The sequence below is a fragment of the Pongo abelii genome, chromosome 20 (genome assembly GCF_028885655.2).
Source record: "Pongo abelii isolate AG06213 chromosome 20, NHGRI_mPonAbe1-v2.0_pri, whole genome shotgun sequence".
Classification (NCBI taxonomy): Eukaryota; Metazoa; Chordata; class Mammalia; order Primates; family Hominidae; genus Pongo; species Pongo abelii.
Genome location: NC_072005.2, coordinates 52,773,139 through 52,792,731, shown reverse-complemented (window position 1 = coordinate 52,792,731; position 19,593 = coordinate 52,773,139). Strand labels below are relative to the sequence as shown.

The 19,593-nt window shown below is 49.4% G+C and overlaps 1 protein-coding gene and 1 long non-coding RNA gene across 8 annotated transcripts in view; one reads left to right on the top strand and one right to left on the bottom strand.

Moving 5' to 3' along the window:
• The window catches only part of PRKD2 (protein kinase D2), a 44,086-nt gene extending 37,330 nt beyond the window's left edge, over positions 1-6,756 (top strand). For all 4 annotated transcript variants that reach the window (XM_024237066.3, XM_054540746.2, XM_024237064.3 and 1 more), the window contains 3 exons: positions 2,409-2,676; positions 5,954-6,039; positions 6,337-6,756. In XM_024237066.3, the coding sequence (XP_024092834.1) occupies positions 2,409-2,676; positions 5,954-6,039; positions 6,337-6,549 (567 nt within the window). In that variant the 3' untranslated portion in view covers positions 6,550-6,756. The remainder of the gene's footprint in view (positions 1-2,408; positions 2,677-5,953; positions 6,040-6,336) is intronic.
• LOC112130105 (uncharacterized) lies at positions 2,077-19,277 on the bottom strand. Of its 4 annotated transcripts, none has more exons than XR_008516647.2 (5): positions 19,042-19,277; positions 18,607-18,924; positions 11,800-11,946; positions 7,957-8,064; positions 2,077-3,098 (listed from the first exon to the last, which is right to left on the bottom strand). It is a non-coding gene; the product is annotated as an uncharacterized LOC112130105 (long non-coding RNA). The 4 variants fall into 4 exon arrangements; XR_008516645.2 differs by having other exon boundaries at positions 18,607-18,765; positions 19,042-19,271; XR_010138634.1 differs by having other exon boundaries at positions 2,077-2,586; positions 18,607-18,765; positions 19,042-19,271.
• Positions 19,278-19,593: the final 316 nt, after the last annotated feature.

Genomic DNA, 19,593 nt, shown 5'->3' with positions numbered 1-19,593 from the left:
AGATGGGGTTTCACCATGTTAGCCAGGATGGTCTCGATCTCCTGACCTCGTGATCCGCCCACCTCAGCCTCCCAAAGTGCTGGGATTACAGGCATGAGCCACCGTGCCCAGCCAAAATTAATTTTAATAATACAGTTTATCCCAACATATAGCACTTTATTCAACATGTAGTCAACATAAAAATTATTAAGGCCAGGGGAGGTGTCTCATGCCTATAATCCCAGCACTTTGGGAGGCCAAGATGGGAGGATGGCTTGAGACCAGGAGTTCAAGTCTGCAGTGAGCTATGATTGTGCCACTGCACTCCAGCTAGGGTAACAGAGCAAGACCCTGTCTCTTAAAAGAAAAACAAAACTCAATGAAATATTCTGCTTGTTTTTCATACTATGTCTTCAAAATCTGGTGTGTATAACAGTTGGGGAGATAGATTGACATGCCCAAGTTGTTCCAAACATATTTAAAAGTTTTCTGGTCGGGCGCAGTGGCTCACGCCTGTAATCCCAACACTTTGGGAGGCTGAGGCAGGCAGATCACTTGAGGTCAGGAGTTTGAGACCAGCCTGGCTAAGATGGCGAAACCCCGTCTCTACTAAAAATACAAAAATTAGCCAGGCATGGCGGTGGGCACCTGTAATCCCAGGTTCAATTGCTTGAACCCAGGAGGTAGAGGTTGCATTGAGCCCAGATCACACCACTGCACTCTAGCCTGGGCGACAGAGCAAGACTCGGTCTCAAAATAATAATAATAATAATAATTAATAAATAAAAATTTTAAAAAAGATCCATAGGAAAGGGTAGATCTTGGAAAAGGGAAAGATCTATAAGATCTGTAGAAAGGGCAGAGGACCTCAGGAAAGGGTGGCTGTCACATTGAGATTCAGCTCAGGGGTTGGGGCGCGGCTGGTTTCAAAGGTGACAGAGGCTTCAGGCTTCAAGGATTTGGGGCTCTATCCTGCAAGCAACAGTGAGCTGAGGAAGGGTTTTAAACAGGGAAGGGACAATACATGAACAGAGCAGGGAACTGAGGCTGAGACTGGTAGGCAGCAGAGCAAGACCTTGAACCCAGGTCTTGCTGGCTCCAAAGCCTGTCCATGACCTTAGACTGCAGCCATTAACAATGAGGGAAAGGGGCCAGGCGCGGTGGTTCATGCCTGTAATCCCAGCACTTTGGGAGGCTGAGGCGGGCGGAACACCTGAGGTCAGGAGTTTGAGACCAGCCTGGCTGACATGGCGAAACGTTGTCTCTACTAAAAATACAAAAATTAGCCAAGCATGGTGACGGGCCCCTGTGATCCCAGCTATCTGGGAGGCTGAGGCAGGAGAACTGCTTGAACCCGGGAGGCAAAGGTTACAGTGAGTCAAGATCACGCTACTGCACTCCAGCCTGGGCGACACAGCGAGACTCCATCTCAAAAATAAATAAATAAATAAAACAATGAGGGAAAGACACCGTACTGTCTGTCAGCTACCACAGTCAGCACCCACTCCTACCTAATCCCCGGGAAAGCCTGAGAGGAGGCTGCTATTAACAACCCCCCAATACAGATGACAAAATCAAGGCCTGGAGAAATTGGGTCCGTGACCTGAGATCACTGAGGCTCATTCTGTGCTAGACACTGCTCCTAACACGTTGCATATATTTCTCTTTCAATCTAAACAAGCACCCTTTAAGGTAGGGACTGTTAAGAGCTCCATTATGTTTCATGTTTTTTTGTTTGTTTTTTGAGACGGAGTCTTGCTCTGTTGCCAGGCTGGAGTGCAGTGGCGCGATCTCGGCTCACTGCAGCCTCTGCCTCCCAGGGTCAGGCGATTCTCCTGCCTCAGCCTCCCGAGTAGCTGGGGCCACAGGCGTGTGCCACCATGCCTGTCTAATTTTTGTATTTTTAGTAGAGACAGGGTTTCACCATGTTGGCCAGGCTGGTCTCGAACTCCTGACCTCAAATGATCCATCTTCCTCGGCCTCCCAAAGTGCTGGGATTGCAGGTGTGAGCCACCACGCCCCAAATATGTATATTTTGAGGCTACTAAAAAAAAATCTGCATTATTCAAAAGAGGAAACAGAGAGACCCATTGGAGGTGGCAGAGGTATAGCAGCAGCTAGCATTTATTGTGCACCAACTGCATGCCATATCTTGTCCTGTGGGCTTTGGATGGTTTAACTCACTAACCATCATGGCAGTCCTCTGAGATAGGCACTCTTCTGCTCATCTTCTTCCTATAGATGGGGAAACTGAGGCACAGAGGGGGGGAAGTTACTTGCCCAGGGTTGCTCAGCTAGTGAGCCAAGGAGCCTGGATTCAAACCAGCATTCAGCTTTCTCTGGAATACCACGGAGAGTAGCGTGGTGGGGATGCTGGGGCGGGTGCGGCTCCATCACCTGGTAGAGCCTCCATCCCTCACCCTCTGCAGGTGAAACTGTGTGACTTTGGCTTTGCGCGCATCATTGGTGAGAAGTCGTTCCGCCGCTCAGTGGTGGGCACGCCGGCCTACCTGGCGCCCGAGGTGCTGCTCAACCAGGGCTACAACCGCTCGCTCGATATGTGGTCGGTGGGCGTGATCATGTATGTCAGCCTCAGCGGCACGTTCCCTTTCAACGAGGACGAGGACATCAATGACCAGATCCAGAATGCTGCCTTCATGTACCCGGCCAGCCCCTGGAGCCACATCTCAGCTGGAGGTGCCTGGGGCCCGCCTACCCCATGGGAGGGTGGGTTGTGGGGTGGGGTTGGAGAAGTGGGCGGAGCCACGAGAGGGGGTGGACCCGGAAACCGCCTGGCACCTTGGGGGTGGAGCCCAGTGCTGGGGCAGGCCAACCGGAGGGGTGTGGCCACAGGAGGAGCCGTCCTGTAAACTGTGGGCTGGGACTCAGGCCTAGACTAGGTTACTTGGGCTGGAAACCAAGTGCCCCAGAATCACTAAGGAGGACACTTGGAACCTTAGGGGGGCTGAGTGAGACTTGGCTTGTCTAGGGTGGGACCAGGAAAGGGACTGGACTTGAGGGTGCCAAAGGGCTGCGGTGACCAGGAGAAGGGGCTGAGCCTCCCAAGACATTGGCTGGGACCTGGAGCCTTTGGGTTTATGACCCCAAAAGGGTCAGCCCTGCAAAAAAGGAGACACCAGTGGGTAGGGCTGAGAAACAAGGGCATGGCTACTTTGCTGTGTACTGGGGCCATGACTTGGGTGAAGATGGGCTTGAAGCCTGGGGTGGGTTCAGTGACCAAGGGGGCCAGTCTAGGGACATGGCCATGGAGGGTTTCCGAAGAGGTCCAGGAACAGGGCTGACCCTGAGTCCTGGAAGCTGGGAGTGGATGGGAGCGGGGAGGAGAAGGGAGCCAGGACTGAGGCAGACATTGCAGTCTGCATTCTGGGGCTTTGGTGTTGTGGCTGGGCCTGATGAAGTGGCACCGGGCCTGGTGACTTGAACCTACTTGGGAATGGGTCTGTAACTTTCCCTGCTTGGAAAAGTTAAGTCCTAAGGCCTGAAGCTTTGAGGCTGGGTGTGGGATGGCATGTTTAGAGGTCCAGAGGCAGGGCTAAGATACTGGGGTGTGTCAGAAACCAGGAGAACAGGGGACCTGTCTTGGAGCCAGGGAGCTCAGGAAGACAGATGGACTATGGGAAGGGGGGGATCATTCATTCATTTATTTATAACCATTTATTCAACAAATACATTCATGTATTTGTAACCATTGATTCGACATGTCAGGTGCCTACGATGTGCCAGGCATTAACTCTTCCAGTTCTGGGAATACTGTGATGACTTGGACAGAAGGGGTCAGGTGCAGGGGAGCTCATTGAGTGGTCTGCGAAGGGTGGAAGGGGGAAGGGTCCTCTCTGGAGGGTGCGGCTTCATGGAGCAGATGGAGCAGGGTGACGCGGAGGTTGCTCAGTGCAGGACAAGACAAGGTCTTGGTGGTGGTCTAAGAGCATAGGCCCTAAGCAGTGAGCATGTGGATTGACTTGAGTCCTGGAGTAATATTGGGGGTGCTCAACACTGGCTTTTTTTTTTTTTTGAGATGGAGTCTCGCTCTTTCGCCCAGGCTGGAGTGCAGTGGCGTGATCTCGGCTCACTGCAACCTCCACCTCTTGGGTTCAAGGGATTCTCCTGCCTCAGCCTCCCGAGTAACTGGGATTACAGGCACACAGCACCATGCCTGGCTAATTTTTTATATTTTTAGTAGAGACAGGGTTTCACCATGTTAGCCAGGCTGGTCTTGAACTCCTGACCTCAAGTTATTTGCCCGCCTCAGCCTCCCAAAGTGCTGGAGTTGCAGGCATAAGCCATCACACCCCGCCAACATTGTCTTTTGAGACCCACTCAGAAGTCCCTCAGTAAAAGTGCATCGAGTGTGCACAAGTGAATTTAAGTGTGGTTGCACCTGTGTGAGGATCACAGAATCCTGTGGGTGTTGATGGGAGCAGGGTGCCTGTGTGCACCAGGCCTCTCCTCGGATGGGTTCACACAGTCAAGCCTTGTCCTTCACAGCTTCCCATCAAGGAGAGAGCCTCGGATGAGTGCTGGCTTCTCTTGAAGCTTGACATTCACTAGTCCTCTTTTCACAATAAACAGGCCTATCTCTGAGCCTTCTGCAGGCAATGGTGACTAACTACCATCTGATGACGTTGTTTTGTTTTGTTTTTGTTTTTGTTTTTGAGATGGGGTTTCGCTCTTGTCACCCGGGCTGGAGTGCAGTGGCACGATCTTGGCTCACTGCAACCTCTGCCTCCTGAGTTCAAGTGATTCTGCCTCAGCCTCCTGAGTAGCTGGGACTACAGGCATGCGCTACCATGCCCAGCTAATTTTTTGTATTTTTAGTAGAGACGGGGTTTCTCCATGTTGGCCAGGCTTGTCTCGAACTCCTGACCTCGGGTGATCCGCCCTCCTCGGCCTCCCAAAGTGTTGGGATTACAGGCATGAGCCACCGCGCCCAGCCTGATGACATAGATGCTCCCTGATTTACACTGGGGTTAGATAAACCTGATAAACCCATTGCCCATTGTAAATTGAAAATATCATAAGTTGGTCAGGCGCAGTGGCTGAGGCCCATAATCCCAGCACCTTGGGAGGCCAAGATAGGCAGATTGCTTGAGCCCAGGAATTCAAGACCAGCCTGGGCAATGTATCTCTACAAAAAATACAAAAATTAGCCAACCATAGTGACAGGTGCTTGTAGTCCCAGCTGGCTGCTCGGGAGGCTAAGGCAGGAGAATCAATTAAGCTGGGGAGGTGGAGGCTTCAGTAAGCATTGATCATGCCACTGCACTTCAGCTTGGGTAACAATGAGACCCTGTCTCAAAAAAAAAGGAAGTATTGTAAGTTGAAAATCCATTTAGGCCGGGCGCAGTGGCTCATGCCTGTAATCCCAACAATTTGGGAGGCCAAGGTAGGTGGATTGCTTGAGGTCAGGAGTTAGAGACCAGCTGGCCAATATGGTGAAACCCTGTCTCTACTAAAAATACAAAAAGTTAGCAGGACATGGTGACACACACCTGTATTCCTAGCTACTTGGGAGGCTGAGGCAGGAGAATCACATGAACCTGGGAGGCGGAGGTTGCAGTGAGCCAAGATCGTGCCACTGCACTCCAGCCTGGGCGACAGAGCGAGACTCTATAAGTAAATAAATAAAAATAAAAAGAATAGTACAAGTGTAATTGTATGTACCTGTGTATGACAAAAAGAAAAAAAAAAAGGTGACATAGGGGAATGGGGAAATCGAAGTAGAGAACAGGTGAAGAGAGGGAGCTGGTGTGAACATGCGTGGGCAGGAGGAGACAAATTTGTAATGTAATGAGGAAATGGGTGGGTGAGTGATTGGCACAGGTGAGGCTTCTGAGCCACCTGAGCTGGTGCAGAAGGAAGGTGTTGATGGCAGGCAGGTAGGCTAGGGGGTGCCTATTGGAGGAGGAGTGACCCTTGACCTGTAGGGCTTGACCTGTTTCTCTTTCCTGTGCAGCCATTGACCTCATCAACAACCTGCTGCAGGTGAAGATGCGCAAACGCTACAGCGTGGACAAATCTCTCAGCCACCCCTGGTTACAGGTGATGCAGGGGGCAGGGCTGGCCCATTGGCTGGATTGGAGGAAGGGGTGGAACTAGATCGCTTATTGGCTAGGCAGGTAGTGAAGGATGTAGGTTTCCTTGGGTCTGGAATGTGGCTAGGCCTCCCATTGACTGGGTGCAGGAAGAGGGGGTGGAGCTTAATGTCCGCTGGCTGGGCGGGTTGCAGAGGGTGTGGCTTCACCTTCATTGGTACCCGGCTCTCAGTGGCAAAGCAGAGGACATCCAGGCACTGCTCCAATGCAGACCCCAAGCTAACCCCACTTCTCTCGGGCCCAGGAGTACCAGACGTGGCTGGACCTCCGAGAGCTGGAGGGGAAGATGGGAGAGCGATACATCACGCACGAGAGTGACGACGCACGCTGGGAGCAGTTTGTGGCAGAGCATCCGCTGCCTGGGTCTGGGCTGCCCACGGACAGGGATCTCGGTGGGGCCCGTCCACCACAGGACCACGACATGCAGGGGCTGGCGGAGCGCATCAGTGTTCTCTGAGGTTCTGTGCCCTCGTCCAGCTGCTGCCCTCCACGGCCGTTCTTCACAGGATCCCAGCAGTGAACTGTTCTAGGGAAAGTGGCTTCCTGCCCAAACTGGATGGGACACGTGGGGAGTGGGGTGGGGGGAGCTATTTCCAAGGCCCCTCCCTGTTTCCCCAGCAATTAAAACGGACTCATCTCTGGCCCCATGGCCTTGGTCTCAGCACACGGCACTCTCGAATCATTACTCTGTTGTACCAACATGGAGTTCATCTGGAAGGAGGACTGCCTGAAAAGAGGAAGGATGGAAGGGGTGGGGAGAGAGGACTGATGGGAGAGGAGTCTTGGAAGGAGGATGAGCTGGGGTAGAAAATATAGACGAGGATTGCCAGGAGAGAAGATGAGAAGGGAGAGGGAGGAGTAATGGAGGAGGAGTTGGAAATTGGGGAGAGATGAAAGGAATGTGACTGGAGGGTAGAGAACTTGGAGAAAAGAAAGTAATCTCATGGTTTGTGATGACTGATTTTTTTATTTGGTGGTGCTACTACTAATCACAACTATTAATTCAGGCTGGGCATGGTGGCTCACGCCTATAATCCCAGCACTTTGGGAGGCCGAGGCAGGCAGATCCCTTAGATCTCAGGAGTTTGAGAGCAGCCTGGCCAACATGGTGAAACTCCCTTTCTACAAAAAGTTCAAAAATTAGCCAGGTGTGGTGGCTTGCACCTGTGGTCCCAGCTACTTGGAGGTTGAGGCTAGAGGATCGCTTGAGCCCAGGAAGCAGAGATTGCAGTGAGCCAAGATCACACCACTGCACTCTAGCCTGGGCAAGAGAGTGAGACCCTGTCTCAAAAATCAAATAATAAAATGCAGTTAGCCCAAGTCTGATCCATACTAGAAAACTGATATGTAACATTCAGTATTTTATTTTATGTTGATGTGATGACCTCTATACATGAAATATATAGAGAAGTATATATTCACTCATTCCTTTGTGTCACTGAGCTGGGTGATGCTGGGGACACAGCGGTGACTGAGACAGCCAAGGACTGCCCTTCCAGTGGAGAGACATACCTGCCCCCGGACAGTGATGACCCAGGATGGGAAGGGCTGGACTGGGGGAGTTTGGGAGGCTTGGGCAGCCTAGAATGAGCTCAGGGGTCAGAGAGGGTGGGGAGTCGGAGGGGACCTCTTAGGCTTCATCTTGGCCTTGAAAGACTGAAGGCAGAGGGAATGAACCAGAGGGAACACGTATCCACCGCTCTCTACCTTTGACTCCAGCCCTCCAGCTCCCCAGTTCTCCAATAACACCCTAACACAGGGTCCTCCACCTTCCACAGCTGAAGGTGAACGATCCGAGCATGGACCTGAACAAGTTTTCTTCAGACTTTCAGAACGCTCTGACTTACATGCCGCAAAGACCTACCTGAAAGCTGGGCATGGTGGCAGGTGACTGTATTCCCAGCTACTTAAGAGGCTGAGGTGGGAGGATCGCTGGAGTCCAGGAGTTCGAGTCCAGTTTGGGCAACATAGCCTAAAAAAATCCAGGAAAACAGGAAAGAATTTAGCAGCCAATTTAGGCGAATACTGGGAGCTTACTCTGGGATTTTCCAATTTGATTTGTATCACCTTGTCCATCTGATGGTTCCAGAGCTGCAGCTTTTTTTTTTTTTTTTTTTTTTTTTTTCTGAGGCAGGGTCTCTGTTGCCCAGGCTGGAGTGCAGTGGCATGAACACAGCTCACTGCAGCCTTGACCTCCTGGGCTCAAGTGATCCTCCTACCTCAGCCTCCTGAGTAGCTGGAACTACAGGCACATGCCACCATGCCCAGCTAATTTTTTGTATTTTTTGCAGAGGTTTTACCATGTTGCCCAGGCTGGTCTCAGACTCCTGGGTTCAAGCGATCTGCCTGCCTAGGCCTCCCAAAGTGCTGGGATTACATGCATGACCCACTGCACCTGGCCAAAATGCAGCTCTTTGATTTGAAAATGCTAAATGAGCCTCAGTAAATGAAGGTATCCAAATGAGCAGTATACCTCTGAGGCATAGTTGCTAAGACTATTGGGGAAAGGCTCTTAGACTCTATCCCCAGTGCCTATCCCTCTATTTAGTCTAAGGTCCAGAAGTGTAAGCAACGTGGAGATGAATCCATCTCCCGTGACAGACCCAGGCTAGAAAATGTATGGAAAAGACTATCAGCCCTGATCTGCTTCTGTCTTGGCCACTAGTTAATATCCGGAGACCAGAAATCAGAGACATGATTCAAAAACATTGAAATTCCTCAATTTTAGAATTCCAGGAGATAGCGTATATCATGAGGATGGCATGAAAGATAAAATCAAGGTCGGGCACGGTGGCTTATGCCTGTAATCTCAGCACTTTGGGTGCTGAGGTGGGTGGATCATCTGAGGTCAGGAGTTCGAGACCAGCCTGATCAACATGGAGAAACCCCGTCTCTACTAAAAATACAAAATTAGCCAGGCATGGTGGCGCATGCCTGTAATCCCAGCTACTTGGGAAGTTGAGGCAGGAGAATTGCTTGAACCTGGGAGGCAGAGGTTGCGGTGAGCTGAGATCGTGCCACTGCACTCCAGCCTGGGCAACAAGAGCGAAACTCTTTGTCTCAAAAAAAAAAAAAAAAAAAAGAAATGAAAAATCATACAACGAAAACTTAGGGCCCTACAACTTAAATCATTAGAGACAAGTTTATCCTATCAGGACCACTGGAACCACAAAACCTAATTTTGTTTGTTAGAGACAGGGTCTTGCTCTATCACCCAGGCTTCCGTGCAGTGGTGTGATCATAGCTCACTGCAGCCTCAAACTACTGGGTTCAAGCCATCCTCCCCCTCAGCCTCTTGAGTAGCTGGGACTACAGGCATGAGCCACCACACCTGGCTAATTTTTTTGTTTTTTATGTAGTTTTTTATTTTTTTATTATTTTTTTTTGAGATGGAATCTCGCTCTGTTGCCCAGGCCAAAGTGCAATGGCATGATCACAGATCACTGCAGCCTCAACCTCCTGGGCTCAAGTGATCTTCCCACCTCAGCCTCCCGAGTAGCTGAGACTACAGGCACGTGCCACCACGCCCAGCTAATTTTTGTATTTTTAGTAGAGAAGGGGTTTTGCCATGTTGGCCAGGCTGGTCTGGAACTCCTGACCTCAAGTGATCTGCCCATCTCAGCCTCCCAAAGTGCTGGGATTGCAGGCATGAACCACCATGCCCGGGCATGTTTTTTATTTGTTATAGAGATGGGGGTCTCACTATGTTGCCCAGGCTGGTCTTGAACTCCTGGGGTTGAGAGATCCTCCACCTCTCAAAAGTGCTGGGATTACAGGTGTGGGACACTGCACTCAGCTTCATAACCTAATCTTGATAGAGACATTTGTATATACTGTAAAGAAAAGGGACATTGGACTTGACACTATTTAGCTTTGAAATGCAAAAGGAATTTGAGTCTAAGATTCCGTCTCCCAGTGACTCACTTCCAGCCAACTTTCTCCTCTGTATCTATAAGCATTCCTCAACCTTCAGGGGGAAATGACCATCAACCCCCTTAATGAGCATCCTGCCAGGGTTTTTGTAGACACAGGGGCCACATGCTCTGCCATAAATACCTCAGTCCCTGCTTCCTACCTCAGTACACAACAATAATGGTGATGAGACCACAATTAGCCACATGGTTTATGCCTGTCTAAGCCACTCTTGGGCTCATTGGGCTCTCTACTACCCAGCACAGTTTCTTATTCAGATTATTCCAATAATCCCTTTAGAAATGGATATTCTGTCAATGTAGAACAATAATATTTCTTTTTTGTTTGTTTGTTTGTTTGTTTTTGAGACGGAGTCTCGCTCTGTCACCCAGGCTGGAGTGCAGTGGTGCGATCTCGCCTCACTGCAACTTCTACCTCCCAGGATCAAGCAATTCTCCTGCTTCATCCTCCCAAGCAACTGGGATCACAGGTGCACACCATCACAACCAGCTAATTTTTGTATTTTTAGTAGAGGCGGGGTTTCACCATGTTGGACAGGCTGGTCTCAAACTCCTGACCTCAAGTGATCCACCTACCTTGGCCTCCCAAAGTGTTGGGATTACAGGTGTGAGCCACCGTGCCCAGCCAAAGCCATAACATTTCATATTCACAAGAGGGCTTATGTCTCCCAGTCCCTAATTCTGCCCTTGTTCATCTCAGTCCACTAAACTTCCCACCACTCCAACCACCCCCCTTCCCGAAACATCCACCTCTCCCTCAGACCCACATATCCAAGATCTGTGACTTGCATTCCTGATTCTCTTTGAGCCCCCAACTCAACAAACATAGGGTGCATCTGGGAGGCTGAACCTCTTAAGGTAGAAGTAGACCCTTTCTTTTTTAGAATTAAAAAAAATTTTGTTTAAATAGAGACAAGGTCTTGCTATGTCGTCCAGGCTGGTCTCAAAGTCCTGGCCTCAAGCGATCCTCCTGCCTCGGTTTCCCAGAGTGTTGAGATTACAGGTGTGAGCCACTGCACCTGGCTCCTTTTTTTTTTTTTTTAACCAATTACCCCAAGTTGTGGAATAGAATTAGATCTTTTCATGCCCTTCTTGAAGCTGCCTTAATGTGCTCTGACACCAGAGCACTAGGGCCCCTAACCCATTATTCAGAGCCTCCTACTATCCACTTCCATTCCCTACAACACTCTTGTCTGCCAAGAATCTCAATGATAACACCTGTAATTTGGGAGGCTGAGGAGGGCAGATCACCTGAGGTCAGGAGTTCTAGACTAGCCTGGCCAACATGGTGAAACCCTGTCTCTACTAAAAAATAAAAATAAAAAAATTAGCCAGCCATGGTGGCAGGTACCTGTAATCCCAGCTACTCAGGAGGCTAAGGTAAAAGAATTGCTTGGACCCAAGAGGCAGAAGTTGCACTGAGCCGAGATCGCGCCATTGCACTCCAGCCTGGGTGACAGAGCGAGACTCTGTATCAAAAAAAAAAAAAAAAAAAGAAAGAAAAAAAAATCCCAGTAAGAGTCTCAATGATAAAGGATACCAGCAAGTCCAAGACCTCAAGGCTGTAAAAATAGTTCCTGCTATTTCCAATCCAAACATTATACTGGCCTCTATTCTAGACCAGCCAACACCACCCACTTGATTGTACTAACACTCCCTCTGCCTTCTTTCACACACCTGATGATCCACAGCCCCGTTTCCCTTTCCCCTGGAAAGTCAACAGTAAACATACATAGACTGCTATGCCTCAGTGGTTCGTTGAAACCCCTACTTACTTTTTTTCCCAATCCTGAACGCTAATTTGAGGGATTTGGTTTTCTCCTGTAATTCCATTCTAATCCCATACACAGATGATGTCCTGTCTGGTCAGTTCATTCCAGCAGCTCACTCACTCACTCACACTCCACACGTGCCCCAAGTTTCTGCAATTATATAGGAAGTAGGAGAAACAAATAAAAATCTGCCCCAAGCCCTTGCTCATAAAGGATAGGCTCATGTCTGTAATCCCAGCACTTTGGGAGGCCAAGGTGGGAGGATCACTTGAGCCCAGGAGTTCGAGACTAACCTGGGTAACATAGGGAGACCCCATTTCTACAAAAATAAAAAATAAAAAAATTAGCTGAGTGTGGTGATGCATGCTTCTAGTCCCAGCTACTCAGGAGGCTGAGGTGGGAGGATTGCTTGAGCCTGACAGGTTGAGGCTGCAGTGAGCCGAGATTGCACCACAGCACTCCACCTGGGCAACAGAGCAAGACCCTGTCTCAAAAAAAAAAAAAAAAAAAGGGTGTCTAGGACAAATTATAACTATGTAATTCATAAGTACAAGATTAGGGCATGACCTTGCCCTTGAAGGCAAAACCTTATCCATACAGCATGCATTTATACCATTATTAATTTGGTTTTATCCAAAATTAAAAGGCAACTCTAATGGTTTCTGGGCTGGTCATGGGTTGAATTTTGTCTCCCTAGTACCTCAGAATATGACCCTACTTGGAAATAGGGTCATTGCAGATGTAATCAGTTAAAAGGAGGTCATACTGGAGTAGGGTGGGCCCCTAATGCAACATGACTGGTGTCTTTTTTTGTTGTTTTTTGAGATGGAGTTTCGCTCTTGTTGCCCAGGCTGGAGTGCAATGGCGCGATCTCGGCTCACCGCAAACCCTGCCTCCCGGGTTCAAGCGATTCTCCTGCCTCAGGCTCCCGAGTAGCTGGGTTACAGGCATGCGCCACCACGCCTGGCTAATTTTGTATTTTTAGTAGAGGTGGGGTTTTCTCCATGTTGGTCAGGCTGGTCTCAAACTCCCGACCTCAGGTGATCCGCTCACCTCGGCCTCCCAAAGTGCTGGGATTACAGGTGTGAGCCACCGCGCCTGGCCGAGTGGTGTCTTTATGAGAAGGTGGCTGAGTAAGACACAGGGAGAAGCATGTGAGGATGAAGGCAGAGCTTGGAATGACGCAGCCACAAGCCAAATAATGTTAGAGATTGCCATGAGCCACCAGAAGCTGGGAAGAGGCAAGGAAGGATTGCCTGGGGAATTGGAGCTCCCTAACATATTTTTTTTTTTTTTTTTTTTTTTTGAGACAGGATCTTGCTCTCTCACTCAGGCTGGAGTGTAGTAGCACGATCATAGCTCACTGCAGCCTCAAACTCCCAGGCTCAAACAATCCTCTCGCTTCAGCCTCCCTACTAGCTGGAACTACAGGCATGCACCACTACACCTGGCTAAGTTTTTAAATTTTTTGGAGATGGGGTCTCACTATGTGGCCCAGGCTGGTTCCCAACTCCTGGCCTCAAGCGATCCTTGCACCTCGGCCTCCCAAAGTGCTGGGATTTACAGGCATGAGCCACCGGGCCCAGACCCAGATTCTTCTTTTTTTTTTTTTTTTTTGAGATGGAGTCTCGCTCTGTTGCCCAGGCTGGAGTGCAGTGGCATGATCTCAGCTCACTGCAACCTCTGCCTCCCGGGTTCACGCTATTCTCCTGCCTCAGCGTCCTGAGTAGCTGGGACTACAGGCGCCCGCCACCATGCCTGGCTAATTTTTTGTATTTTAAGTAGAGGCAGGGTTTCACCGTGTTAGTCAGGATGGTCTCGATCTCCTGACCTTGTGATCCACTCGCCTGGGTCTCCCAAAGTGCTGGGATTACAGGCGTGAGCCACCGCGCCCGGCCCCCCAGCCCCAGATTCTTATTCTTTCTTGTCCTGACCTTGCAGAGCCTCCATGTGACAATCTTGTGTCACCCTCTTTGTGGATGGCCCTTCACCTTAAACACTCAGCAGGAAATTTCTAAGCAGTAGGCTGTCTTCTGACTTTCAACAAGCTCATAGTGTTTCCATGCCTCCCTGAACCCAAGTCAGCCCAAACAGCACACTCAGGGCCAGAGAGGGGATGAGGTAAAGGAATATTTCAATTTTTTTTGTAGAGACAGGGTTTCACTGTGTTGCCTAGGCTGGTCTTGAACTCTCGGGCTCAAGCGATCCTCCCACCTCGGCCTCCCAAAGTGCTGGGATTACAGGCATGAGCCACTGCGCCTGGCCCAGGAAAGATGTTGATCAAAGGTACAAAGTTTCAGCCAGACTGGAGGAATACATTTTAGCGGCCCATTGCACTGCACAGTGACCACAGTTAATAATTGAGACAGGGTCTTTTTCTCTCACCCAGGCTGGAGTGCAGTGGTGCAATCTCGGTTCACTGCAACCTCCGCCTCCTGGATTCAAGCGATTCTCCTGCCTCAGCCTCCTGAGTAGCTGGGATTATAGGTGCACTCCACCACACCCGGCTGATTTTTTGTATTTCAGTAGAGATGGGGTTTCACCATGTTGGCCAGGCTGGTCTTGAACTCCTGACCTCAAGTAATCTGCCCACCTCGGCCTCCCAAAGTGCTGGGATTACAGGTTTGAGCCGCTGCGCCTGGCCGAGACTGGGTAATTTATAAAGCAAAGAGGTTTAATTGACTGTCAGTTCCACATGGCTGGGGAGGCCTCAGGAAACTTACAATCATGGCGGAAGGTGAAGAGGCACGTCTCGCATGGCAGTAGGCAAGACAGTGCGTGTGTGTAAATGCAGGAAAAACTACCATTTATAAAACCATCAGATCTCGTGAGAACTCAAACAATGATCCATGATCCCCCATGATCCAATCATTTCCCACCAGGTCTTTCCTTAAACACCTGGGGATTACAGTTCAAGATGAGATTTGGGTGGAGTCACAAAGCCTACCCATATCAAGCAGGGTAATCCAGACAACAGTGGGTACTCCCATTTCACAGAAATCCCTCAGCCCTATGGCCCATGATCATCAGGACAAATTGAACACGCCGATTCAGTCTTGTCAAACTTAAACTTGCCAAACTAACTGAAGAATTGAACTTACCCTTGCCCACTGTTGTCCCTTGACTTCCCCATAACCACAAACATTAGCTTATTTTCCTTTTTCTTTTCTTTTTTTTTTTTTTTTTTTGAGACAGAGTCTTGCTCTGTCGCCCAGGCTGGAGCACAGTGGTGCAATCGTGGCTCACTGCAGCCTCAACCACCTGGGCTCAAGTGATCCTTCCTCCCCAGCCTCCCCAGTAGCCAGGACTACAGGCATGCACCACCACGCCCAGCTAATTAAAAAGTTTTTCGGGCCGAGTGCGGTGGCTCACACCTATAATTCCAGCACTTTGGGAGGCCAAGGCAGGCAGATCACTTGAGGTCAGAAGTTTGAGACCAGCGTGACCAACATGGTGAGATCCCGTCTTTACTAAAAATACAAAAATTAGCTGGGTGAGTTGACTCATGCCTGTAATCCCAGCTACTTGGGAGGCTGAGGCAGGAGAATCACTGTAATCTGAGAAGCCGAGGTTGCAGTGAGCCGAGATCACGCCACTGCACTCCAGTCTGGGCGACAGAGCAAGATTCTGTCTTGGAAAAAAAAAAAAGAGAGACAAGGAGAGAGGCAAAGGGATGTGTGCACACAGACAGGAAACCATGTGTGGACACAGTGAGAAGGTGACCATGTGCAAGCCGAGGAGAGAGGTCTCGGAGGAAACCAGCCCTGCTGACGCCTTGATCTTGGACTTCTTGGCTTCTAGAATGGTGAGAAAATAAATTTCCGTCGTTTAAGCTATGTCTGTAGTGTTTTGTTATGGCCACCTTAGCAAACAAATACACTGCTGGAACAAATCACCGTGAATGTGGTGGCTTAAAACAACACAGATTTATTTTATTTTATTTTTTGAGACAAGGTCTTTCCCTGTCGCCCCAGGCTGGAATGCACTGGCACAATCACAGCTCACTGCAGCATCAGACTGGTGGCCTCAAGCAATCCTCCTCCTAGATAACTGGGGCCACAGATGTGCGCCATGACGGCTGGCTAATATTTTGATTTTTTTTTTTTTGGTAGAAACGTGTTGCCCAGGCTGGTCTCAAAGTCCTGGCCTCAAGCAATCCTCCCCGCCTCGGCCTCCCAAAGCTTTGGGATTACAGGTGTGAGCCACTGTGCCTGGCCCGGCCTCTGCTTCTATATTTACATATTTCTCTGACTCTAACGTTCCTGCCTCCATCTTATAAGGAATCTTGTGATGATATTGGATCCACCGGGATAATCCAAGATAAATCTCCCTATCTCAAGATTCTTAATCACAAAAAGTTCCTTTTTCCATAAAAGGTGCTATATTCACAGGTTCCAGGGATAAAGAGGTAGACATCTTAGGGGGGGCCATTACTCTTCCTACCAGAGCACACATCAATAATCTTCTTATGAAATAATCACTCAAAGACTCACAAGGATTCTACTCCTATTGGGCCCTTGAGGATTCTATTACAATCGACATTCTCAGATATTATCAAGGACTAAGTACACTCATGCTTGTCACTAACAGGTGCAAGCTGCCTTCCCTCCAAATACTCCATCACAGCCTCTTCATAATTTCCAAACAGGGAATTTAGTCCTCTGGAAAAGACATCGCAGGAAGACTAACCTTGAACTCAGATGGGATGGACCCTACACTATTGCAAACACCAGACTGTCCTGCCTTGGGTTCATATCTCAGAGATGAAGAGATATAAGACCTGTGCTGAATGGGAATCCACTCCCGTTGGAGACCTCAGAGGGAGGCTCTTTCAAGAGCCCTGGAAGCAGACGAGGTTGCAATTGTAGACAGCTCTCCCAAGAACCTTGGGTCAAGCAGATGACATCATGAGACAGCCTGCTCCTGGAATCAGAAAATCCAGGATTCCCTCCCACACACACAATTTTAGAGACAGGGTCTCACCATGTTGCCCAGGTTGGCCTTGAACTCCTGAGCTCACACAATCCTCCTGCCTCTGTCTTCTGGGTAGCTGGTACTACAGGTGCATGTCACAGAGCCTGGCTAGGATTCCCCATTTTAATACCCACTCTGGTCCTCCCGTGCCTGCTTCTCATCATGTGACTTTTGCCTTTCATTTGCATTCTCTCTCTCTTTATTTATTTATTTATTTTGAGACAGAGCCTCCCTCTGTTGCCCAGGTTGGAGTGCAGTGGCGTGATCTCGGCTCACTGCAACCTCCACCTCCCAGGTTCAAGCGATTCTCCTGCCTCAGCCTCCCAAGTAGCTGGGATTACAGGCATACACCACCACACCCAGCTAATTTTTATATTTTTAGTAGAGACGGGGTTTCGCCATGTTGGCCAGGCTGGTCTTGAACTCCTGACCTCAAATGATCTGCCTGGCTCTGCATCCCAAAGTGCTGGGATTACAGGCATGAGCCACCCCACCCGGCCTCATTTGCATTCTCTTTAACTGATCTTTGATTACATGCTTCTCAGATCACAATTCTCCAGCTTTAACTTCTGTCTCTTCCCAAATGACACATCTCCCCTCCCTATTCTACCTTCCAGCCTGCAAGATCCACAATGCCCCTGGCTTACTTTTGCAAAAGTGTTTACTCAGTCTTACAACTGCAATTAGGATTGTCAGTTTCGTTCCCCTTTCTCAACACAAATCACTACTCCCAGGGCCCCATCCCCTTCACTCGCATCACCAAAGCCTTTGGATGGAGCACTGTGCCCTACATGCCTTCCTCAAAGGCCTCTCCCAACGCACCACTCGATTTTTATGGGAACCTCTTCCTATCCCTACCATCTATAAATCAAGGTCTATGAGCTTCTGCAACTTCATTAACAGCCCCTGCATGGGACTCAGTCTCTGTAATCACAACTTTTTTTTTTTTTTAAAGATTGGGTCTTGCTCTGTCACCCAGGCTGGAGTGCAATGGTGCAATCATGGCTCACTGCAGCCTCAGCCTCGCAGGCTCAAGTGATCCTCCTGCCTCAGCCTCCTGAGTAGCTCGCACTACAGGTACATGCCACCATATCCAGTTTGTGTGCCATGTTTGGAAGCAACTGTTCCTTGTTGATTCTCCAGAGATATTTCTTTCTTTCTTTTCTTTTTCTTTCTTTTTTTTTTTTTTTTTTGAGATGGAGTCTCCCTCTGTCACCTAGGCTGGAGTGCAGTGGCACAATCTCGGTGTGTGCCATCATGCCCAGCTAATTTTTGTATTTTTAGTACAGATGGGGTTTCGCCATGTTGGCCAGGCTGATCTCAACTCCTGACCTCAGCTGATCTGCCCGCCTCAGCCTCCCAAAGTGCTGGGATTACAGAGGTGAGCCACCATGCCTGGCTGATTCTCCAGAAATCTTTTGGCATCATCATTAATAAAAGCATCAAGAAGTCAAAAAGGAAATCAAGTGATCCTCCCGCCTCAGCCTCCCAAGTAGCTGGGGCTACAGGTGTGCACCACCACACCCGACTAATTTTCTAAGTCTATTTTGAACAAGAGAAAGACTGAATGAAGGTTGTCTCTAATAAATTTCAAGACATTTCCCCTCTGAAACTTACTAGATTAGTTTTTAAACTTATTTATCAAACCCTTCTGTGGCTCTTGATCCATGGAAGACACTGCTCCAAGTACCTGATACATTTCATTGAATCCTCAGAACAACTCTATGAGGCAGCCAGTATTATGATCCTGTGATCAGATGAAGAAACGGTGGCACAGAGAGGTTAAGTAAGTTTTCCAAGGTCACACAGCTGGAAAGTGACAGTTCTGTGACTCACCCCGAGGAAGTCTGGCTCCTGGAGACTTTGCTGTCTATCGCCACTATCAATTTCTCTCCATCTCACCACCAGAAGGTCACTTCGTGCACGGGGAATCATAAAAGAGGGAATTTCTCGTATGATCTTCTGGGCCTTGGCTTTTAGGGAGCCAACGTCTGTCTGAGAGATGAGTATGAATATTAGAGCTAGGTCTTGGAAGTCGGTAGAGGCCGGCTCGGCGTAGTGACACAGGTTGGCCACCTGAGGGTGCCCCAGCCCTGCTTGCGGAGCCTGGAGAGACAGCAGGAAGCCTTGGAAACGAATGTCAGGCTCAGACTCCTAGGACCAGAGAACGTTGAGAATAGAGCATCATAGAAGACAGAGAACAAAGCCCCTTAGAACGTAGAACAAAGGCCCCTGGAATGCAAGAATGATGAGCACACAGCCTCCTAGTACCTGGGAGACAAAAGCTGCTTAGACTCTCTTCTGGTCAAACCATAGAATCTTCCACCCAGGGTCTTATAATTCCAGAATTTGGAATGCAATCGATCTTACACTCTTAGCAGCAAGACCGGCTACATATTTGGCCTAGTGCAAAGTGAAAATAAGGGGCCCCTTGCTCAAAAACTAAAAATTTCAAGACAGAAATTGCAGAACATTCAACCAAGCGCGAAGACCCTTCTAAGTGGATTCCAAGCCGGTGAAGCCGGCCCTACGTAGAAACAATTTTATCGGAGGACGTCCGTCTGGTTTTACAGCTGAGTGGGAAGGCTTCTTGGAAGAGGAGGCGAAGTCAGGGCTCGACCCCCTAACCCTTTTCTCCCCCTGCGCAGCCTCAGAAGCTGAAGGTTGGGCGGGGTGGAGGGGTAGGAGCAGCTGCCAAACTGTCACGTGGACCCATTCCCTATTTATAGATCACCCTTCCCCTCGCGCCGGACAGTCCAATGGTAGCCAGAGCTCGCCCGCAAGAGGGTGGAACCTGCTGCAGGACCGCCCAGGCACAGACCA